The sequence below is a fragment of the Trematomus bernacchii genome, unplaced genomic scaffold, assembly GCF_902827165.1.
Source record: "Trematomus bernacchii unplaced genomic scaffold, fTreBer1.1, whole genome shotgun sequence".
Classification (NCBI taxonomy): Eukaryota; Metazoa; Chordata; class Actinopteri; order Perciformes; family Nototheniidae; genus Trematomus; species Trematomus bernacchii.
In genome coordinates this window covers 4,069,778-4,092,255 of record NW_022987720.1, presented here as the reverse complement: position 1 = coordinate 4,092,255, position 22,478 = coordinate 4,069,778, and the positions used below count along the sequence as shown (strand labels likewise).

At 41.3% G+C, this 22,478-nt stretch overlaps 2 protein-coding genes across 6 annotated transcripts in view; both read left to right on the top strand.

The window, feature by feature from the left end:
- sash1a (SAM and SH3 domain containing 1a) overlaps window positions 1–12,223 on the top strand; it is a 152,742-nt gene extending 140,519 nt beyond the window's left edge. For all 5 annotated transcript variants that reach the window (XM_034143713.1, XM_034143712.1, XM_034143716.1 and 2 more), the window contains 5 exons: window positions 1,873–2,023; window positions 2,573–2,701; window positions 5,796–6,799; window positions 8,861–8,992; window positions 9,582–12,223. In XM_034143713.1, the coding sequence (XP_033999604.1) occupies window positions 1,873–2,023; window positions 2,573–2,701; window positions 5,796–6,799; window positions 8,861–8,992; window positions 9,582–9,842 (1,677 nt within the window). In that variant the 3' untranslated portion in view covers window positions 9,843–12,223. The remainder of the gene's footprint in view (window positions 1–1,872; window positions 2,024–2,572; window positions 2,702–5,795; window positions 6,800–8,860; window positions 8,993–9,581) is intronic.
- A 2,841-nt stretch (window positions 12,224–15,064) lies between these two features.
- usta (uronyl 2-sulfotransferase a) overlaps window positions 15,065–22,478 on the top strand; it is a 49,619-nt gene continuing 42,205 nt past the window's right edge. The window contains exon 1 of the mRNA XM_034144013.1: window positions 15,065–15,562. Coding sequence (XP_033999904.1) covers window positions 15,328–15,562 — 235 coding nt within the window. The 5' untranslated portion in view covers window positions 15,065–15,327. The remainder of the gene's footprint in view (window positions 15,563–22,478) is intronic.

The window sequence follows — 22,478 nt, the reverse complement described above, 5'->3', positions numbered from 1 at the left end:
AGAAAAAAACGTTGTTTGTGTGTTTCATCTCCGGCCAGCCTAATGGGAGAGTCACAGATTAAAGATCCAGAGTGGATTATTAATGTTGCAGCACAGGCGCTCTAAGCTGTGAGCCAAAAGTGTCCCAAGTGCTTCAGAGTGTCCTTAGGCAGCACCAGATTTCTACAACGGGTGAATTAAACTAAACACTAAAACAACAAGTTACGTTTCCTGGTTGAAACCAGTGTACCAGTACATTTGAACTATTACTTCTCTTGGTTTGTGCTGATGATGAAAAAGTATAAATAAATTCCAGTCCCACAGCTTTCTTAAAAAAGATCATTATCTTTCCAAGCCCCATTTGCGTTCAGTTATACAACTTATGTCAACAAAAAGGGATTTTTTTACCCTTTTTAGTTAGACCAATTTATTTCACATCCAAGACAAATCATAAACATCACAGCCAATACATTTAAGATGGATTAAAGCAGAGGTATTAGAGCTTAAATCAAGTATTTATTTGTGCAAGTTTTTGTACAAGTTTTTGTTGTTTATGTAGAGGAACAATAGGTATTTTTTCTATATATAGCCCCATTTCTCCAAATTTCACCTGTTTATAGAGAGGGGATTTTTTTCAAATTAAATGTTAAGAAACTACCTCAAAGTGCCTCACATCTTTTTCTTTTTTTTTTACAAGTCTTTTTAGTTCATTATAGTTTACAGTAATCGATGCCATTTCATTTATATTATAATATCACAGTACACTCTCTCTCACATCTTTTTTAGTGTAGATATTTCCTCAGCTTTATGTTTTTGAACACACCAACAATGCCTGTCTGTAGCCATAAAGTGTTAATCTCCATACTCATGTAACTGTTGCGCGAGAAGGGCTCTGCGAAATGATCTTTGGATTTGAAATGTGTTTGGGTTTTTGACAGGCCAAAAGACACAAGAAAGTGTGAGTGAAAGGACACCGCTGCCTGTGTTTGTTAGTCGGTGGTCCTTTGTTTAGTCCTGCATTATCCAGCAGAAATAGAGCACACAGTTTTTTTGTGAGGTCTCCACCATTGTAATTGATGGTCTCACTGGTGACACACAGTCTATGTATTCATCCAACAGAGTGCGTGGGTCACACAAACATAAAGCCAAGCAATATTGGAAGTAGAAGCAGTTACGACTGTGTTGAACGATGGTGTGAGCTAACTGTGCACACAGGGCGTATCTAGATCTCTTTTTGTTGGTCTGCACCCTCTCAGATAACGGTGGTTTTGAGTGACTAGCTTTGGTGTTTGTTTGTGTTGGTGTGTAAAACTTTGCCTTCCGTGGTTGAGGAATGATTTGATGTAACAGTCTCCACCTTCGGTTCTTCTTGTTGCCACATTAAGTCGGCTGGTTTTCCTTTCAAGTCCTGTTTGCCATCTTGGTCACAGTTAGAACAGCTTGGGATTGTGGCTGCTCACTCCATGCTCTTACTCCATTGGTACATGTTGCTACAAATCAGTTTTATGTGCCTGCCAACATGACTAAGTGTATGCCATATTAATGTGTGTTGACAGTTGAGGCAGCCATAAGCAAATTAGTCACGGCTCAAAGTGATTACATGCCATCTGAAAATCTAAACAGCAGTTTAGATTTGACTCAGCAGTCATTTCAAAATATACTGGTTGGAAAGTAAGTTATGAGCAGATGACAAGTGTGAACCCTTTTTTTTCTCTCTTACCTCACCTCAATGTCTGTATTTAATGTTTCTAGCCCAAAGTTTTTTCACTGGTTTAATGACTCGTATCCAAAGGTTATTTTTATTTAGTCTAGTGTATGTTTTTATTATGACATAATCAGTCTTAGCCCCTCAAAAGAAAGTTTAAACTCACACGTGACCTTTATTTCAAACAGGAGCACATGCCCACTTTCCTATTCAACGGCTACGAGGACCTGGACACGTTCAAGTTGCTGGAAGAGGAGGACCTGGATGAGCTGAACATCAAAGATCCTCAACACAGAGCCGTGCTGCTCACCGCCGTAGAGCTGCTACAGGAGTATGACAGTAAGTCGAAATAACGTGTGAGAACACACTCCACACTATTTTGATTAAGGTTGACGACCAGGAGTTAAGATCTTGGGTTTTACTGGTTAGTCTCACTCAAATCTGCCCAAAGTCTACCTATTTGCAGGAACTCTCACTTTAAAGCAAGAATCTGTGTTAGCATCTGTAGAATTGTATAGGTTTATGTCATTCCTAAGTAAAGACAGTACATCAATGTCATATCCATTGCAATATGCAATAAGTGGATCAGCTGCAGGTTTTTTATCTTTCAATAACCTTTGAAACAACATTTTTCCCCGTACAGTTCAGCTGTGTGGCAAAACGGATATCAAACAAATGTTTATTTATTGAGACAGATATCTGGGAAAATAGTAATATATATTCTTAAGTCCTGATCATTTGTAAAGGGATAACCCATACATTGACCATGAGCTGTCAATCTCTACTGTGGTTTTCTAATAAAGGCAGACAACATAACAAATATTGTGTTTGAATAATGTTCAACCATAATATTGATTATATTGCTGTTTTGTGTGTGTGTATTTTCAGGCAGCAGTGATCCAGAGCGCAGCGGCCTGTCGGGCTCCCAGGAGAAGCTGCTGTCTGAGGGCCGGGGGCTGGTGGGAGACTCCCCGCGAGACTCCGGCTGCTACGAGAGCAATGAGAACCTGGAGAATGGTAATGATAGCTTTGTAGTGTAGACCAGCTAGACCCTAGGCTTAGACCTAGTTTGGGTCTGGCCTAGCTGTACTGTAGTGCCACAGCGACTCCTTCTCCTTTTCCCTCTGTGGGCGCCCGCTCCATCTCTTTCCATGCTTCTACAACTCCTCACCCATCTCCCTCCTCTGGACCAGCGCCTGCCATCCAGAAAGCTCCTTTGTCTGCCATAGCTTCGCCCCAAACCTCTCCTTTTCTCCTCTAGTCGGTGCTGTAGAAAAAGAACTGCTTATCACCTCATTCTCTAAAGACTTTAACTATCCTTTCACTCTACTTTCTTCACCCCTCTTTCCATCTTATAGGCATTCTGTGTCATCAGTGCCAAAGTCTAATTGTAACTGAGAGGAAGCCCGGTCCAAGACCACTAAGCGTAGTCCACCCCACAATGCTGGGAGCACAGAGGGAGAGACCCCCCCCAGTGCACAGAACAAACTCACTGCCCAGTCCTGGACTCAGATTCTCAGCTCCTCCGCCTGTGGATGCACGGCTTGTTAAAGGATACCGGCAGGATGTGGGCTAATGGAGTATTTCTGTTAAGTGTAACGAGCTTGCAGAGTAGCATGTTCATAAATGCTTGTTTTATTTGCAGTGGTGATTCTATAGGCTCATTAGGATTTAAAAAAATGTACCAGACAGGTAACAGAGCACACCTGCCATTTAAATCTGGATGCCTGAATACTGAATACTATTTCAATCTGTCACTTTTTCTTGTGTTTATAGTGACCATGTTGCACAAATCGACAGTATGTGCCTAAAAAAAGATGAACATATTTTTAAATACTAGTATATTGATTGTGCAAGAGTTCTGAATATAGAAGTTTATTGAGGTCTTATTTGTGAGATTTATTTCGTCATTATTTTTGAAACTGTTTTATCCTCTTACATAAGACTGTATGCTATCTTTCTTCCTAACATGCTTTCTAACAGCTCCATAACTCATAAATCACTGCTTTGTCAAGTTCTGTCTTCTTTCTATATCTGTTGGTTTCCAGAGTTACTACTTGGTTTCCTTTTTATGTGTCTATGTCTGATTCAAGTTTCAAAAGTAAAGCGTGCGATCTGCCAACGTAGAGATTTAAGTTGTGGAATAAAAGCCACTTCTTTAAAAAAGGACTTTGGTGCTGCTTGCTTTATTTTATACGTTTCACCTTTTTTTCTGTCTGTTTTTCCTTCCATGCCACTAAACACTATTTTCGCAAACCAGCTGCATAACATTTAGTGAACATTCTGCACCTCTCCTTGCAGTCTCAGGGCTCCTACCTGTTTCTTCTTAAAATCACAGCTATGTAAATGCATATTCCTGATTGGCAAAAACATTTGATTGAAATGTAAAACATTTAAAGTATTTAAAATACATTATGCAGACAATGTCTTTCAAACTTCCTCCGTTTGGGGAAAAGTTATTGAGCCCTGAATTGATGCTCTTTTAATCAAAACAGCTTCTTTGAACAAACATGTGATTAGTTTTCCTGTAACTTTATATTGTAATTCTTATTTACATCATCAAATAACTTTTGTATTTGATCAACTTTAACTCATCACTTTCGTATGCGTACACAATGTGGTGCCCAGTAAAGTAAAAGGCAGGTCATGATTATGTTCAGTCAGTGATCCACATACTAATTCTCATATGTTAAGGACACATCTTTAGATTGTAATTTTGGTAACACAAAATAACTCGTGCATCTTAAATTAGTCTTTGATTACTCATATTTATATGTAAATATCAATACATGGTTATGAAAGTTATATTATGTTAATTGTGTTTATAAAACAAATCATAGTGATGACAATTATGTCTTATATAACGCATGATGTTGCTGTAAAATACATAAATGTACCTTAAAAACAGGAGCCTAATTCTCCTGATCTAATGTCTGAAGTGAACATGGTGATTCAAGTAAATATAGTATTTATTGGAACATTTAATGGTGCTAGGTAAGTTTGAGAAACCGGCTCGAGATCGCTAGAATTTGAAAATACACAACCGGAGAAAATCTGCCACTTCCTTATAGAGCCCCTCCTCCAACACACACGAACGCGCACATGACCAATGAGGGCACGAGATAAGTTTGTGCCCCGATGGAAGGCTGACAGGCAGGTAGGCCATCCAGTTATTTTAGCCGGGCCGGCTAAAATGATTGGTCGTGCTCTTTACAGTACTACGGCTTCCACAGATGAAATTTTTTTATGGATTTTTTGTCTAAGCACTTAAGATATTCATTGCTATCGGGATGTTAAGAGCATTCCATGGAATATAACAAAAAGTGTATCTCGAGCCGGTTTCTCAAACTTACCTACCCTACCTTTAAGTAATTTAATGTTTTATCACCACTCAATCCAAATTGGCCAAACATTGGAAACTGGGAAACCATGAGACATTCCATCTTTTGAACTCCTTTCTGTCATTCCAACATTCAAAAATGTTTGGCAAGCCACACTATGTGGCACCCATCCATTTCATCCCTCCATTTTGCTGTGTAAGCCAGAGAAGAGATGGTAAGTTGCTTCGACCTTTTGTTCCACAGTTTTCTGAAACTTCCCGTCGAGATATCTGTATTTGTGATTGCTGCCATAACAACAAATCAGCGAGTTTGGTCTCGAGTCAAAAATATTTTTCTATCCCAGGGGGGCCTCCTCCCCTTCTTCATAAACATGTCTCTGATTTTGACTGGGGTTTACAGATAAGCATTTAACAAAAAGGATGTCATGCTTAAGAGTAGATTTTTATATAAAACTACTTAGCTTTGTTTGAAAAAATAAAAGTGAGCTTGTTTTTCTAATGCTATAAATACATGATCCAACATAAATAAAGGAAAAAAGTGTGGACTAAAGGCAGCCATGTGGAAAAATACAGTAATGCTGAGTCATATTCACATGGATCTTATTTTATACTAATGAGGTCATGGCCGTAGCAAGCTGAGGAGTAACTGTTTAATTGTTAGCATTTCACAAAAGACGGGTACAAACTTGTAATCGTCAAAGACTTGGTTGCACTTGGGTGAAAGTGTCTGGATGTCATTACTAAGAGAAGATCAATGTTTTTATTTTGCAGGTAAGAGCAGGAAGGCATCCCGTTCCAGTCGTTCTCCCGACTACCCCACCCTGCCCATGACCCTCTCAACAGAAGCTCTGCAGCAGAACAACAAGAACCAGCGCAAGTTCCCAAAAAGCTTTTTCATCAAACCCTCCCTGAAGGGCTTCAACCTGCTGGGGCTGCGCAAAGCCCAAAGACGGTCCCCCATCCCGGCCAGCCGGAGCTGTGAGGACCTGGACGGACCCCTGCAGACCACCGCCCCCTGGAAGCGCTCCCACTCTCTGGGGGATATGCACTGGGAGCAGAGCTTTGAGCAGAAGGATCTGAGTGTGGAGCTTAACAGTGCCAAGAAAGAACCTAAATCAGGCAGCAGTAGCCCCACCAAGGCCTGCAGAGATGAGGGTTCCCCAGCTCAGAGCAGGACTCCAACAGTGAGCCCAAAAGGAAGACCCCCCCTGCCCTCCCAGCTGCCTCTTCGTCCCCCTCCCCATACCCGCAGTCCTCCAGAGCTCCTCTCAAGTCCCACTCCAAGTCCGCCTGAGTCAAGTGGGGAGAGGGTGATCCGGACTCACGCCAAGAAGCCTCCAGTCCCTCCCCCCGTTCCCGCTAAGAAGTCGAGGGAAAGACTGGTCAACGGCCTGCGTCACCCCCCTCTCTCCCTGCCCTCTTCACCATCACCCACTCCCTCCCCGACCCACTCCCTCAACCGCTCTCACCCCAGCAGCCCTGTAATCCGCAGCAGCAGCGGCAGCCCGAGCTTCGGGGCCCCTGCTCTGCCTGCCAAGAGCCCCAGCACCCCCGCCAGCCCCTGTGCCACCTCCTCCTCCTCCTCCTCCTCCATGGGCGAGGACTCAGGCACTCCCCCAGCTGTGCAGCCCCCATGGTTCTCAGATCTGGGGGGCAAGGTGGCTGTTGCGAGGAAGGTCTCCCATGCCAAGATGGGCCCTGACCTGCTGACCCTCCTGGAACAACGGCTGGAGGCCGAGGGCATCGATCTCACTGAGGAGCCCTACTCTGACAAGGTTAGTAAAGTTCCATTAATCCACACCTGAGACATGAAGAATCACCTCACAATTGATCTTATTACCAATATCTTTGCAATGATTTTGGTTTTAAAGCAGATCAATAACTAAACAGAAAACAAATCTATTCAGTTGATACAACCTTATGGACTTCAGACCATGTGGCCAGATGTTGGCAATAAGACCTCCTACTCAAAGTTAAAAGACTACCAAACTTGATTCCTTCTGTATTTAAACATTAGGAAATCTTTATACACTCTCACATAAGTTTTTATGCTGATAATTCAAATAAACATATACGCACTAAAGTATATAGAGGGGGTAAGGTGTTCTATTAAAAAAACACCATCTGAGCCAACACATGACTTCATCATATGAAGTCATATTTCCATGGTTAATTTGAAAATGGGCTCCTCAGGGCAATACTTTCTGGCGTCAGGCTCTTTGAGTTTAGCAATGTTACATGCCTTACTCAGTCATCATTTTACTGCAGCTTAGATCTAAATGACTCTGTCCCAACAACACCAGCAGCTTGCTTTGGGACTCATTTAGTTTAAAAATAGAGACCAATAGAGTCTAAAGTTTGTGCGTTTCTTTTTGTGTGCAGATGCTTATTTCTATGCAAGTGCATTTGTTAGTGTGTGTCTCACAAAAGTAAGTACGCTGCTTGGAGCTCAGGGAAACACTAAGGACCGAGTCTTACTATGATGCGGTTCAGACTATTAGGTTTATAGGCTGAATCTTACTGAAGGCAGACAGGGTTATAAAACCCTCTGCCACTCGCCAGACCCCGGGCTGGGCCCCTATTAACATGGTGGAGCCCCGACACTGGCAGGAAAACAACAAACACGCAGAGGCATCAAGAGATGAGGTGAGAAATATGTGTGGGACCACAGCACAGCCCTGGTGGATTCCTGTTAGTCAGAAGTGGTTTAGCAGGGACATGAGAGGCACACTGTAGAAACATGGAGGGTGGGAGTTCGCACAATACAGTAAATACACTATGTTAAAAATGCAGACAACATTTTAAAATAGTTTGAGCAGTGCATTTTTTGTAATAATTGAGAATGATAATAATAATCTGGCTACTGATTTTTTAAATGAATCGTGTCCATAGCATTGAGTATTTAAAACAGTAAAGTATTAAATGCTTTGAATGTTTTATATTACTTCTTATAATATATTTGTTGTCTTTTCAAAACTCAAAGCAGTACCATTGTAGTAAAGCGATCAAATCTCAGAAATCAAATTGGGAGGGAATAGAATATTTCAAATGATATCCAGCCCTTGCCCTACGCATGTTTAAAGAGGATAACATCATTATACATTCTGAAATGTGTCCATTGTTGGCGACCCAGGCAGAGTGAACAGTAGGCTTGTATGACCTGCTCTCCATCCGTCTCTCCAGAGAGATCAGTTCCTCCATCCACCCACCCTTTGATCCTCAAAAGACCTCCGGTCCAGTTCAGCCAACCAAAACCAGGCTTAGCTGGATACCTGCCATTGCTCCAGGTGTCTACACAAAGAGAGAAAGAACAAGAAAACATGTTCAAAAAGTTGAGCCAAGCTTTCTGCCTGGCTTTATCCTTCACACGGTGATTGCTCATACAATTGCTAAAATCCTGTATCTTTCGCTCTTTCCTCTTCTCTCATCCTCATATTTCTGTGAGAAAAAAAGTACTATCAGTGATGCTTTGAATAGGAGCCAGAACAAAAGGACACTGACCTGAATTGAATTATAGTGTCTATATTCCTATATTCGCTAACACCTCTTGAAATCAGATGATGTTCTTAAAGAGGTAATTTGATGCCATTAGCCTGCTTCATTTGTTCATGAACAACCCGATCTGTGTCCAATATCACCGTAATGAGTCAAAAATGATCCCTAATATCAGAACACTTCATGTTGTCTCACTGGTTGCCTTTGTACTGCTTTCTGAAACATCAAAATGTGACAGAAAGTATTCTTTTTGTAAATGTATGTTTATTTTTATGGTTGAAATGTATTCCCCGCTCAGTTTGTATATGTCTAATGTCCCTCTGTTCCCGTCTTTCCTCCAGCATGGCCGCTGTGGCATCCCCAAGCCGCTGGTGCAGCGTTACTCCGAGGACTTGGAGCAGCCTGTGAAGGACGTGGCCTCCACCCTGGACCAGCTCCGAGTCAAAGAGCTCCGTAAACAACACCGCATGGCCGTAAGAGAACAGCACTGATTTTCCAAAAAGACATTTAAATCAATGGAGACTATGTTTAGGAGTTATAAAGCTAGATAAAGTTCTGCTTTTCTAAGAATTAACAATGAAGACTGGCCCGTTATAACAGTCATTTCCCTCCAGCCAATGATGGCCCCCTGATTGAGAAGCTATCATTATTATGCCTGCCTAAACATTAAACAAGCTGGGTGAGATATACTTTTAAAAGGGAATTATTTATGTATTATGGGTTTTAGTAGACTAATGCTGTCTGAAGACCTAATAGGTTTATCTTTACCCCATATTGATGGCATGAATTGGCAGGAAAAATCCAAAGTTGCCTGAAAAGCTCTAGTCAGTTGGTGGGACAAAACAAATATTTCCCCACCATTTGGCAGCCACAGTTTTCGCCTTAGGAAGCTCAAACTAAGCATGAAGGTCAAGTGTTTGTCAAGTTGTGTGTCTGAATGCATGGTCGCAGATTTGGTGAATTAATGCTTGTTTACCACTAATCTATATGTATGTTCAGTAAAGTGACGACATCAGAGTAGCTACAGTAACTCATCCCTTTTTACCCCATTTTGTCACTCAGATTCCTTCTGGAGGTTTGACAGAAATGTGCCGGAAGCCTCTGCCCTCAGCTAACATCAGCACAGTTTCTGATTGGCTCACCTCCATCGGCCTCCCCATGTACGCCACACCTCTGGCGGCGGCGGGAATCGACACGCTGAGGGGCGTGGCCTTGTTAACAGAGAGCGGTGTGTGGGAGGCGGGGGTGCGAGATGAGAGACACGCCCGCCGCCTGGTCAGTGAGGCCCGATTGGTCGGCGCCCACAGAGAGGGGCAGTCCTAACATGCTGCTGCAGTCGGATAAAATAACAGGTATCAACTCACTGGTCAGCATCATTTTTTTTTTTTTTTTAACACATGGTCAGTGTGCGGCCAAAGAGAAATCGGCCACAGGACTCGCAGATCGAACGAGTGACCGCAGCATTGCAGTACTTCCTGTCTCGCATGTGTCAAAGACTGAAAGTTTTTTCTCAAATGTTTACGGCACTGAGGAGATTCTCCTGCAGCCAAGTCAAGATATCAGATGCCTTTTTAAAAGAAGACTGTAGACTCACTCTGTGGGATGGCTTCCTTTCTGAAGACACCCCCAAAGTCTTAAAAATAAAGACTTGGATCCGCCTTGAAGGAAGATAGCACACTCTTTTGTAGGATGGATGTTTTTTAAATACAGAAAGACGTTTTACTTCCTGCATATTTCATAAGTGCTTCGTTTTCATCTTTTGTGGCGAGGCAACGTTCTATGACTGTCTTTTAAGGAAGTCGCTCGGCCAAAGTGATTTACTCCTCATTCAGCGTTTCATTCACACTAATGGATTCACAATGACAACATTCACTTAATATCTGGACTTTTATCAACTAAATACATACAACAAACTATGATGAACGGTGGTTTTGAGATGGCTTATTTTGAATCATGTTTCTGTATTATAGCATAACGCATATCTTCATTTTAAAATGATTTATATGTTAAACATTTTGTTTGCCTTTTGAATGTTACAGCCTTATTTTGAGGCCCGCTCTCAGTCATTTCTAAGCTGAAACCGCTGACATCCCAGCTTTATATTTCATATTTTATTAAAAGTCCTATCTCACTGCATATCTTGGATGCACAGCCTGCGCCCGTTTGAATATAAGTCTTCGAGAAAGCTCCAGTAATCACAATCAGCTTTCACAGAAACAAAACATTCCCCGTGTATCCAAGAACATTTTAAGTTGCCTTACCATTATGAATGAAAAGTTTCATTAACCCTGTATAGTATGGACTATACCACCAGGCTGAACTGCTTTAAGTTCAAGCCTTTTTGCTCTGAATGTGTCACACTCAACCAGATCACTTCAGCCACACATATGGATGTGGAGCACAAAACATGCCTCTGATGGATTGTGGTTTCAAAGATCACATGACAATTAAACGACTAAACCCCAGACACGACACACGCGTCGTCCCATGCTAAACACACAGTTGGTGTGCATGCTCCATGCAGAGGGTTGTGGGAGAAAATAGAAATGTTCCAAAGAGACGGCTGGCATCTCGGCTGTCATATCTGGAATTTATTGGACTGTCTACTGTTTGGTTTTAGTTTTTGATTTATAGCTTGATAATAAGCTGTTTGGGACTTTATTATACTGTAGCTATAGCAAACACATTGAGGATAGATGTAGTTCTATCAGGTGAAAATCTGACCTCTAAGGCCAGCATACACCATGACGCTAAATAGTTTTGTAAATCAGGGAAACAGTGTCAGGATAGCCTGTTACCAAAAGTTTGGGCAGAAAACAAAAACAACCAGATGCGTATCGCTCTTCCATTTCACACTGCAGAAAATGGAGCTAACATGTGTGTGTTATTTCTATTATTTCTAACAGCAGAGTTCTTTCATACTAAGAACTGATCTGAAGACTTCATATTTAAAATTTGACCAAGTGGTATTGCTAAAATTAGAGGATGTTTTTTTTGCAGTGGGCACTTGATAGGTAGAGGTTTGATGCCTTTTATTTCTTCAATCAAAAGTGGTGCTCTGAAAAAGCGTGATTGGGGCTCATTTTTTTAAAAGTAAGAGACTCAAGAAGTGTTTTGTAAAGAATGAAAATACTGACACTGTAAATGCACTTTAGAGGGTAAATCTAGCTGTTTTGTAGGCAGAATTGGCTACATTTTGTTCACAGGTCCATTAATGGACAATTGTTGTCAGGTATTTCAAAGGGTTTCAGTAGGATATGCTGGTATTTTATTTTAGTTTTGAGTTCCCAATGCCAAGTTTGCTAACATCCACGGGTTAACCAGTTCCAGTTACTCACTTCCAGTTTGTTTTGCAGTCTTGTAAAAATAAATGATTAATTACATATATGAAATGCTTAGCAAAACCTGCACATTCTGTATATGTAATTGATATTTATATAACTTATTTTTGCCTCTTTTTTTTTTCATATTGACTGTAATTAGCTGTACTATATGAATAGCAATACCTTCCTGCAAAATGCATATTGCTTTAGCCAGTGAGGAACTACAGTATGTATTGTAAAATATGTGTACAAATTATTTTATTTGGTTTTCATCTACCTAATGATTGTCCATACAGATTTGCTTGTGTATTGAAAGAACAAAAGTAATGTCCATAACTATTTGTCATTCTGAAATATAATAAAAAACTGTTTCTTGCCATACACTGGCCTTCTGATTGTCACTTCACACACACACACACACACACACACACACACACACACACACACACACACACACACACACACACACACACACACACACACACACACACACACACACACACACACACACACACACACACACACAGGTAAAAAAAAAATGCAAGACTCTGAATAACAACTACTGTACTTACTAGACAGTCAAAGCAAGGAGCTCAAAAACAGAGTTTTGCGTTGTCTGGCTTGTAATGCATCATTTAAAAAAAAAAAAAAAAACTTCTCACATCTGTTCATCGGGACGAAGACAGGAGAGTCTGGTTCGTGTTGTAGAGCAGCTGTTATCAATGAAACCACAAAAAGGATTTTCCAATCTTATTCATGTCAAAAAGCCCCAAATAGGTGGGCACCAGACCGTGAACCCAATTTGATAAAAATGTCCCAACAGACAGCCTCTGAGATTGAACTCTCATAACTCCTCTCTGCGCTGGTGTTTGGCATTCTTCTGAGTGGAAAAAAACACAACTGAACAAGCATTTATTTCAGGAAGAAAAGCAACAAAACTCTTTTATTGGGTCGTCCTTGGTTAGTAACTTTTTAGAAAGCAGGCGCTGAGCAATAATTGTCCTTCACACAGATGTAATGTGCGGTTAGCTTCCACTTCACGACTCTCTCTCCAACAGATACAATTGCTCATCCATTTTAAACTTTCTCAGGAGGAAAGGACGAGACCGTAATGCAATGAAGGCTTTTTGGCTCGGGTTTATTCACATTACTCTGAACCGTTTTCCTCTGCGGCGTTCATGCACGGCTTCATTTGTGTCCGAATACAATCGATGATGAGAATCTGCTGTGGGATCACAATATTTAGAAGCAAAGATATTCAGAATGAATTTCAATATTCCTTCAATAAATCAAACAATCAGTTTTGAGCGTTTGTGTCAGGATCATTATTTCATAATTATTAGCAGGCACAGAAGAGTGAACATATTCATTATGATGCCAATGATTCCTCACCAGTAAAGGTGAGAGTCAGACTTTTATTGATCCTTATTGGGACATTCAATTGCTACAAATTTCCCTCGAGAGAGATCTGAAGTCACTTAAGGAGTTCCTCTAAAAGTTTGTGATGTTGTTGAAGTCTGACTTAAAGGGGACCTATCATGCAAAATGCACTTTGTGATGTCTTTTATACATAAATATGTGTCCCCGGTGCGTCGGGGAACTCACGCAGCGTCATAAAATAAAACCCTCTCTCTTTTCCTCCATACCCAAATCTTTTAAAAACAGGGGTACAACGAGCGGATACAGATTTGCTGCCGATCTGACGTCAAATCGGCAGCGGACCCACAGAAAATTGCTATCAGAAACAATGCCTGACGTGTTTTGGACGTAATCTCATTTTTGTTTACATTAGCAAGCCTCGCTAACACTCAGAGCTAACCTGTACTGTAGAGCACATGTGTTTTAAAAAGCAGGAAATAAAAAAAGGAACTCACCTTGTGATAAACCTGCAAGAGAAAAAGCATTTGAGCTTCATACTGTTTCAGAAATAATCTTTGATGTGGTTTAGAACAGGATGGCGTTTTATCACAGCAGAATTTAACTTTATCTCCGGTAGAATTCTGATCAGGCATTAGCTCCGCCTCCTCTTCTTTTTTTTTCAAGCTAAGCACCCAAAATCCGCGTTTCTCTAACAGGGCTGCAAAAGAGGGGTATGAGCAGTATGAGGCATGGCTACAATGGGTGAACTGTTTGGTATTTTAAGCAAAAAACTTCACAGACATGTTTTGTATAGGTATGGCCCTACAATATATGTTTCCAATATAGCATAATAGGTCCACTTTAAGTTTGACGGCAAATCCAACTATGTGAATTTGTAGCCCCCATGTTTATTCCCCTTGCACACGATCCTATTGATTTTCACTATGCTAGGCTAAACTCATTTAAGTGAGCGCAGTGGGCCATGCTCAAATGTGCGATTGGGCCATAAACCCATAATGAATTCACACTTTTTCTGCCTAGCTTGCAAAATACTCTACTCCTACGATTCACAGATCATTTACCTGAGGAAAATCCGAGGCAATGGGCCCATCGTAGAATGATTGTGCTCTTTAATACATTTAGTCTTTTAAGCCAAAGTGTTTCTCACAGCCGTTGTTGCTCCCTTGACTACTGTATCCGTCACCAGTGAAAGTCTCAGGCGAGGTTGTTATTGTGTTGAATGACGGTTGTCTGTCGCCTAAGTGCAGTTGTAGTCTAATGGTGAGTTCTGGCCCCTGCTGTGGAACAATATATGGCTCAGTGTTCCTTACAGCTGGCCTCAGGGGAAGGAGAAAGTTTAAACACACACACACACACACACAGAGAAGTGAGCAGATACTGATCTCACCTTCTTTTCAACATATCAAAGATATACGCCCGTATCTAATGTAGTGATAACACAGCCTGTTCCATTTTATAATAACCACAGGAAATAGGTCACTGTGATGTTTCTATTAACAATGTAGACATTTCAATATCATGTCATATTTCAAAATCATTAATAAACTACTATAGACCTTTATTGTCATCATATTGTTGAGGCTTTGGTTAAGGATAAGGCCACCACTAAATGAAACTTCCACTTCACTGAAATGAAACATGTAAATTCGCAGTTAACTCTTTCCACAGTCTCCTATCAGTCTCTTGGTTGCTACAAATCAAACTCGTTTCAATAAATGCCCACCGACTACTTGCCCCCTCCCTCCCCGAACACTGGGTGACGCTGTTTTACGCACTTGATTCCAAACCAAATCTTGTATGAGGTGGAAGTTTTTCCTCTTTCCACGTTCAGTAATCTGACACCCAAAAGTCTCCGAGCAGAAGGATGGACCCTTAACTCGGCTGGAAGCACGGAAGGAAGGAACACTTATCCAACGAGGGCAAACGAGAGGGACCGAGCAGAAGCGAAACGCTGTGCGCAGAAAACAACCCCGTGGCTGCGGCAGCTGAGGAGAGCCTGCGCGTCTCCAAAACAACTGGCCGTCCGACTCAAATGCTCTCAAAGCGACAAGTTTCACTTTCCACATGCGGATGGGTGACTTTTCACGGCACTTTGTGAGGAGGAGATGATGAAGAATTTCAGCAGCAGTTCCCTTCAAAGCAACAACAACCAGACTCCCAACCACGTTAGAGAGCGAAACAACAGAAAGTACAGCTTACTCTCTGCCCTACCGCTGCGATTTTCCTTGCGAGGTTATGGTTTCTGCATGGCTACGCTGTTCCTCTTCTGTTTCGCCTCTCTGTTTTACCAGCTGAACGGAGGACCCCCTAAAATCCTGCTGGACATCCGACAGTATCTCGGTAAGAACTTTTCATTTTCCTCTGCTGGCTTAAGCGCGTCATCAAAGATAGTTTTTTGAATAGAAGTTGCACTGAAAGTCTACACGTCCTGCTTCGGTTAGATCTTTGAATGAAAGTTGATCCAAAAGAAAAGAGGATTATCAACGTTTGAACCTCTCGCTGGCTACTGGGAAAAAGTCTCTTTTGTGAATGCAACCGGAGGCTAAGTGTCCCAGCGACCTCATTTAGTTCATTTATTTTCATCATTCATAACCCTTAAACCACCAAAGTTGCTCCAAGCGAACCTACTTTAGACGCATTCAACTAAATGCGTAAATACTTATATTTGAATGTGCACAGCTGTCTCTGTTTTTAAAATGTAATATCCCTCCGTTCTTTAAAAGTCCACTAATTCACACTAAAAACCTAAAGGAATGCACTCCTCTTTGCAACATTTGAATATCAGTTCTGACTTGTCCGAGGTAGATTGGGATCTATTATGGTAACAAGAATTTAGCAACTGTAAAGATTCATACTGTAAGTGGATTATGACTGACACCTCTTCTTGTACAGCCAGCTGATGCGCTCCAGCCACACGGCGCTCATTACGCACGACTGGCACCGGTGGAACAAGCGCAACAGTGTTCGAAAGGCTAAATGTATGCTGGTGTTTTAGTAGAGGAGAAGATGCTATGACTTACTGTAGACCTGATGATTCTTTAATTGATACAGTAAAGGGAATGTGGAGTTGTCTGATATGAAAACAGTTGGCAACTTCAGAACAAATACATTTCAAATGCCTACCCTGAAGGGAACACTTCAAAATGAGATTTCCCTAGATATGACTTGGCACTTATATTACTATCATTATGCTTTACCAAGTGATAACAAGAAGAAACGATAAGACATATGACAGCTCTGTTCTGATGTCAGGCTGGATTAGATATATCAATATTTTAAAAAGGAAGTGTGTGCTTCAGTGGCTGATACACTTCTTATCGACATGTCTGTCTGTCACTGCTACAACTCGGGCTGCAGCTGGGACATGTGTGTGTGTGTGTTGAAAGGAGTTTGTGTTCCTACCTATTTCTCGCAGAGGGCTTGAGGCTTTATGACGTGATAAACATCTGGAACAGAATAAGAGTCACTCACCAAGTCAGCCACTAATCCCGTGGGTCAGATTGGTTTCCTGTGGACACACACATACACTCACACACACAAAACAGGCATGAACACACACGCTTGCACACAGCAGCTGTCAGAAAATCATTGTGATTTGGTCAAGTGTTGCAAAACAAACACATACATTTGCCATATGTAGAATATAAAGTACAGGAACAATGTTTTTTTAAATAATGTGCTGAACAAATTGAAAGCCAGTTTTAAAGCTTTATTTTCATCTAAAAATGCAGCGTTAGTGCCCGTGCAGACTCTATATACACACTGAAGCATAGTCACTCCAAAGAAACATTGCAGCCCTAAATGTGATTTAGATGTTGCAGCAGTCAATACAATACATTATTAATTTTCAGTAATTTCCGAAAGCCACTGTAATGGGCACAGTCTGACTGCTGTAATGTATCTTACACTTATTCCCTCACTAAGAAGCACTCTGCTTCTAAGAATGCTCTGCAACCTAAAGGTACACACACACACTTAAGTTATAAATTGAATCTCAAACCCCTTATCATACAGGATAAAGCAAAAGTATGTAGCACAACCAGACCAGCAAACAGATGCAGCCAAAACTAATATGTACACCGTCATAATTCAGCATGTGGCCCATGAGAGCAGCGAGCCCCTCTATTAAAAGATGAATGAGTGGGCCCACCTGCATGACGTGATCTTGACTGGAGCACAGAGACCCTAAGGGCCTGAGCCTGTCTCACACACTGACTCCTCTATACTCTATTGACCTCAGGAGGGGGGGGGGGGAGGTACTTATGTAACAGTGACACAAACACACTGTAGCACCTCCGTCAGGGTCATGGTGAGTAATCTTCTCTGCTCATTACGATGATGGGGCGAGGAGAAAGTGCTTTATTTCACAATCTGAAGACTGCTAGTGGAAAAACTACACGTTAAAGTGATTAATAAGTCGTATTTGCTTTATGTCTGATCATTTTTGAAGTGGGATTTATATGGCTTTTGAGGTAAAACTTGTTGTGTTGTTTTCAGAGAAGTAATTGATGTTGTACGGGAGAAGAGAAGTAGAGGGAACTTTAGATCCATAGGCTTCAGATGTAGTCTTGGGTAGAACATCAATAAATCTGGTAGAAAGGAAGGAAGGTGGAGAGCTTTCTGTGCAGAATATTCTTATGTTTTGAACTGGTTTGAAGGAAAGTTATTTGGGCATAGAAATGAATGTTCCACAAGTTTTTTCTCTGTCACCCTTACCCCCATCAATTACAGAGTCTCTCTTCCAGTATTCAATCTACTTTTTCTGTCCAGTCATGGATGGGACAGAGTAACAGGTTGCGAAAGAAGGGAACTGAAAACTCTAGCCCACAAACTGGAATTGGAAACTGGAACTGGAAACTGGAACTAACGAGTAAAAGACAGGAGATTAATGTATGCCTTTTGATAACTGCTTGTGTGTGACGGGGAATCTAACTGCAAGTTTAGCATCTATACTTGTGTTACTTTTGACTGCACTATGCCAAGATGAATGTGAAGGTTCCTGGTGGTGTAAGTTAATGTGGGTGTGTACGGGAAAAGAGAATAGTTCATTTTGTGTGAGTGCATGTGTGTGTGCATTTTGCATGTGTGTGTTTCAGTCCAACGCTCTTTAGAGGGGAACAGACTCTGTTTTGTTTGGGCCAGCGGGGAGGTTGGTGTTTGAGTGTGTCACTCAGCGTTTAACTGCAGAAACTCAAACGTGGGTCCCGGGTCGATTGCCTGTCATGGACTCTCTCACACTTTCTTAATCTCCTTTCACTATTACCTTTAGCAATCCAGCAGCCTTGCCAAAAACCCTATGAGTGATGTGTCTGTCTTGCAATATTGTGTGTGACTTTATGTGGGAACCCAAATCACACCTGACTGTGTAGCAGATTCTCGAGAAGCTCCAAGTTCTGTTTTTGAAGTGGACAATTATTTCTACCACTGTTGGCCACCCTGACTGTGACTAAGTGATTAGTAGTCATTTCTGGACTCTTTATATGGTCTCAATTGGCAACTCACATATAACAGAGTGAAATATGAAAGGATTTAGCAAAGACTCGCCCATTCAAGAGTGTGAAGCCATGGAGCCAGCTTTAGCTGTCTTCAATATTGCACGCCATCCTCTTGTAGCTTTTCAGAGCAAAGAGAGCCAAACAGTCGAAGGATCTTTCTCTGTTCTCTTAAATCTCCTAGTTATTGAGATGGATCTTTTTGGTTTAGCCAGGATATAGTGTGCCGAAACCCTCCATGTGAACAAATGTAATGTACTTTCAAGGACTCTTAAGGACACAGGCCTTGCTCTGTGTTTGTACGGTTCATGATCCCCCCTACATGATTCATGAACATGTTAAAAACCATAAAATACTCACACAAATGAATTGAACTTGTCAGTAACTGTCCAGGGAAGTGGTGGAGTTGTAGACTGCAGGGCGGTGTTGAGGATTAGACAGGTATGTGTGGACACAGACGGAGCCTCTCTCCTCCCTTCAGTTTCTGTTTAATTAACAGTAATGCTGGCCAGTAAGTGAATGAAAACCAACTATGAATTCAAATAAAGTATAGTTTGGCTGGTGATTGACCATTGGGTATAAGTCATGATTTTAAATAAACTTTACACTCAGAAGAAAGTGTGGGGAGTAATACAGAGAGGGAAAGTGAAAGGTTGCCTGCTGTGAGCTTGATGTGGACAATACAAAGTGCTTCAGTGATGCTGTACCTGACCTCTGACAGACAGACTCAAACATACAGACAATGCAAACACACAGAGGGAGGGACACTTTGCTAATTACAAGTTCTGATTGGATAGACACTGACATGTTTGAGTTTAAACTCTTCAAAACTGCTAGACACGCTGGAGGGACCATTCATTCAGACAAGCTTGAATATATAATCAAAACCCAAAGTTCTGAAATATGTTACATTGAACCATGTGTGTAGAATACAGTATATTTGATGTGCTATTGCGACCACATGTTATGCTTATTCAATAACAATGTTCATCAATATCTTCATGAAGCAAATACTATTGCCTTGAAGTAATGAAAAAGCATTAAGCAACTTGAAGGAAAAATGAAAGATAAATATCCTCTCTTATCACATTGTGGTAGATAAAATATCTCTTATCTTAGATCATGACTCACTTGTTTTTTGAAGAGAGTGACACACAAACTTCACTTCAGCAAAACAGCTTTGTTGAGCGAGGCTAACATTGAAGTGTGATTTTTGGAGCAACCTCGCCACTCCATTCACACCAGAACGCCTGCTTCCTGTTGGAGGATATTAAAAGCGAGGTCTTTATTTCATCCGGTCATATACTGTTCTTCAAACTGACACATTTAGTGCACAGACTCTTGGTTCAAAGTGACAGAGTTCAGGCAATTTACCAAAGTGTCAAACAAATTAAAAACCAGGCCAGTGTTGGTCAAGCTGTCATTCCAGATTTTAAAATGATGTACAGGCTTGCCAGGTAGACCAGGCAGACTGTGGGCTCAAGTTGGTCATGTGGAGAAATACTTGAAATGCCTATTTATTCCCTCAATCCTATTATTTTAGTTTTCAGAGCTGGCAAACCGAACCAAAAACATGCATAAATTGAATACTTAAGACTGCTGCTCTAAGGTAATGTCACGTTTAAGGGGTGAAGATGGAATAATATTTTGCATCCACCCAACACCTCCATCTGAAGAGGCTCATTAGGAGTTGAAGGCAGTACAACTTCCTGCCTCCTCCTACGGTTTGTTAGTCCTCATGGAAGTGTCGAGCAAAACTAAGCATTGCCTCCGACAAAACAAAACAACTCCTAACTGACGTCACATCCAGCCTAAATGCCAAAACAATCAGAGGGCTCGTAATACAAGCAGCCCCCCTGTGAGCAGAGGCTAGCTATGCTCTGTTTATTTACCTGCTTTCTAATGTGCATGCCAGCTTGTTAATTGGGTTTAGAGGTCAATAAAGAAACCAAAGAAACACAGACATTAATTCTAGGATTTAAAACAAAACAAAATAATACAATTAGATGAATATTTTATTATTGTTCTAAGCACTTGGTTCTGCATGCTGTGAACAGATTAGCTTATTTAATTTTGCATTAGTTAAAAAAATTGATGATCTGTTGCTTTCCTTATTTTTCTCCGTTATGAAAATGATATGAACTCATTTTGGAAAAAGCGCTTCATGTTCACCACGTTATTATTACATAATAGAAGCAATTAGCATTACCAATTACCATCTCCATGCCTGAGTGGCTGCTATTACTCTCTCCATTGAGACGGGCAAATGCTAAAACAACACAGGGTAATTATCCTCCATTAGTGCATTTGTTTTCACCACACGAAATGAGAGCAGATGGGGAAAAAATTGCCAATGTACCAACGCTGTTCAACTGCAACTGCTCTTCAAGGCTTGCTGAGCAATGAATGTTATAACCCAGGAGAAATCTCAGATTCATTTGTGGTTTTTGATTAAACTTGTGTGCTGTACCTCTGCATGAATACCACCAAGGACATTGAAGAAACAATTTAATTAAAACATTGATAGTGTTCATAAAGCCAAGCTCACTTTTCCCCCCAGTATCCAGTCTTATATTTTACTGAGAGATTTGGAAGTGGTATTGGCCGTCTAATCTAACTCTGAAAATAAGTGCCTTTACCAAAATATTGTACTATGCCTTTAATGGTCTGAGGAGGATATCAATCTTCTCAACTTTTGCCAAGAAAATGAGTAAGTGAGGTCCCAAAATGATGAACTATTCCTTGTAAAGGTTTTATATCCCGACCTAATGTAAAAGTGAGGTATGATGTTCCACGCAGCTTAAAGCGTGAGTCTATTAATTTCAGCCTTTCGTACTCTCTATAGCCACGTTATAAATCGGCTCAGAGGGGGGTTGTTTTTAGGAACTTTGTGCTGTTTTTAGGGGTTGCCAAGACACTGATGATGACTGGTTGTGGTGACTTTTATGTCGTGTCCTGTGGTGGCGCGTGAGCGGGTGGGTCGCTCGGGGCCCACAGCCACTGGGTGGTACTCTGGCTGATGCTTGTAAGAGGGCGTCTTCATATATCCCATCATTTAAAAGATCAGTGCCAGGATAAATAGAGGTCCTGTGAGAAATGAGGTGTCAGGTTACAACATGTAAACTGAATGGCCTGCTCTAATCAGCACCGCCCCGTTCGTCCAGAAGTAAAGAGACCTCTAATCTGAATGGAGGTCCTTTTATGTGAGAATTAGAAACAGAATAATTGCTTTGTGAGCAATGTTGGTTTTCGTAACAGCTTTGCCCTTCCTCATATCTGTGTGCCCTGGTGTTGTTAGCCTATTTTGGAAGTTTCTTTGTTTACTCTGGCGAGTGTTTGAAGCTCTCCACATTCCTCTGTTTATGGCCACTGAACACCCCACATGTTCGGCTCTTGTTTCCGTTCCACTGGCCACATATACACTGGCCACATATACACTTGTCACCACACAGCAGGTCTGTGTGGTCACTGAAGTCAAGCAATTATTTTCCAATTTGATCACACAACTGGAGTCTGACTTTTTCAGGCCATGGTGGCAAACAGACAGCCTGAAGCCAAGTAATTGGTTGTTATGGGACTTGTTAAGGAGAAACATGCTGCCCGGTGGCTAGCGGCATACCTTGTTCAAGGAACTCTGCCTATCTATGTTCTGAGTGAGTTTACCACAGCTCTGTCTGCTAGCCTCATTTCATAGCAATGAAAAAAGTATACGGGGGTTTAAAATAGCAGCTTTAAATATATAGCGGGCAGATAGAGCGGCAATG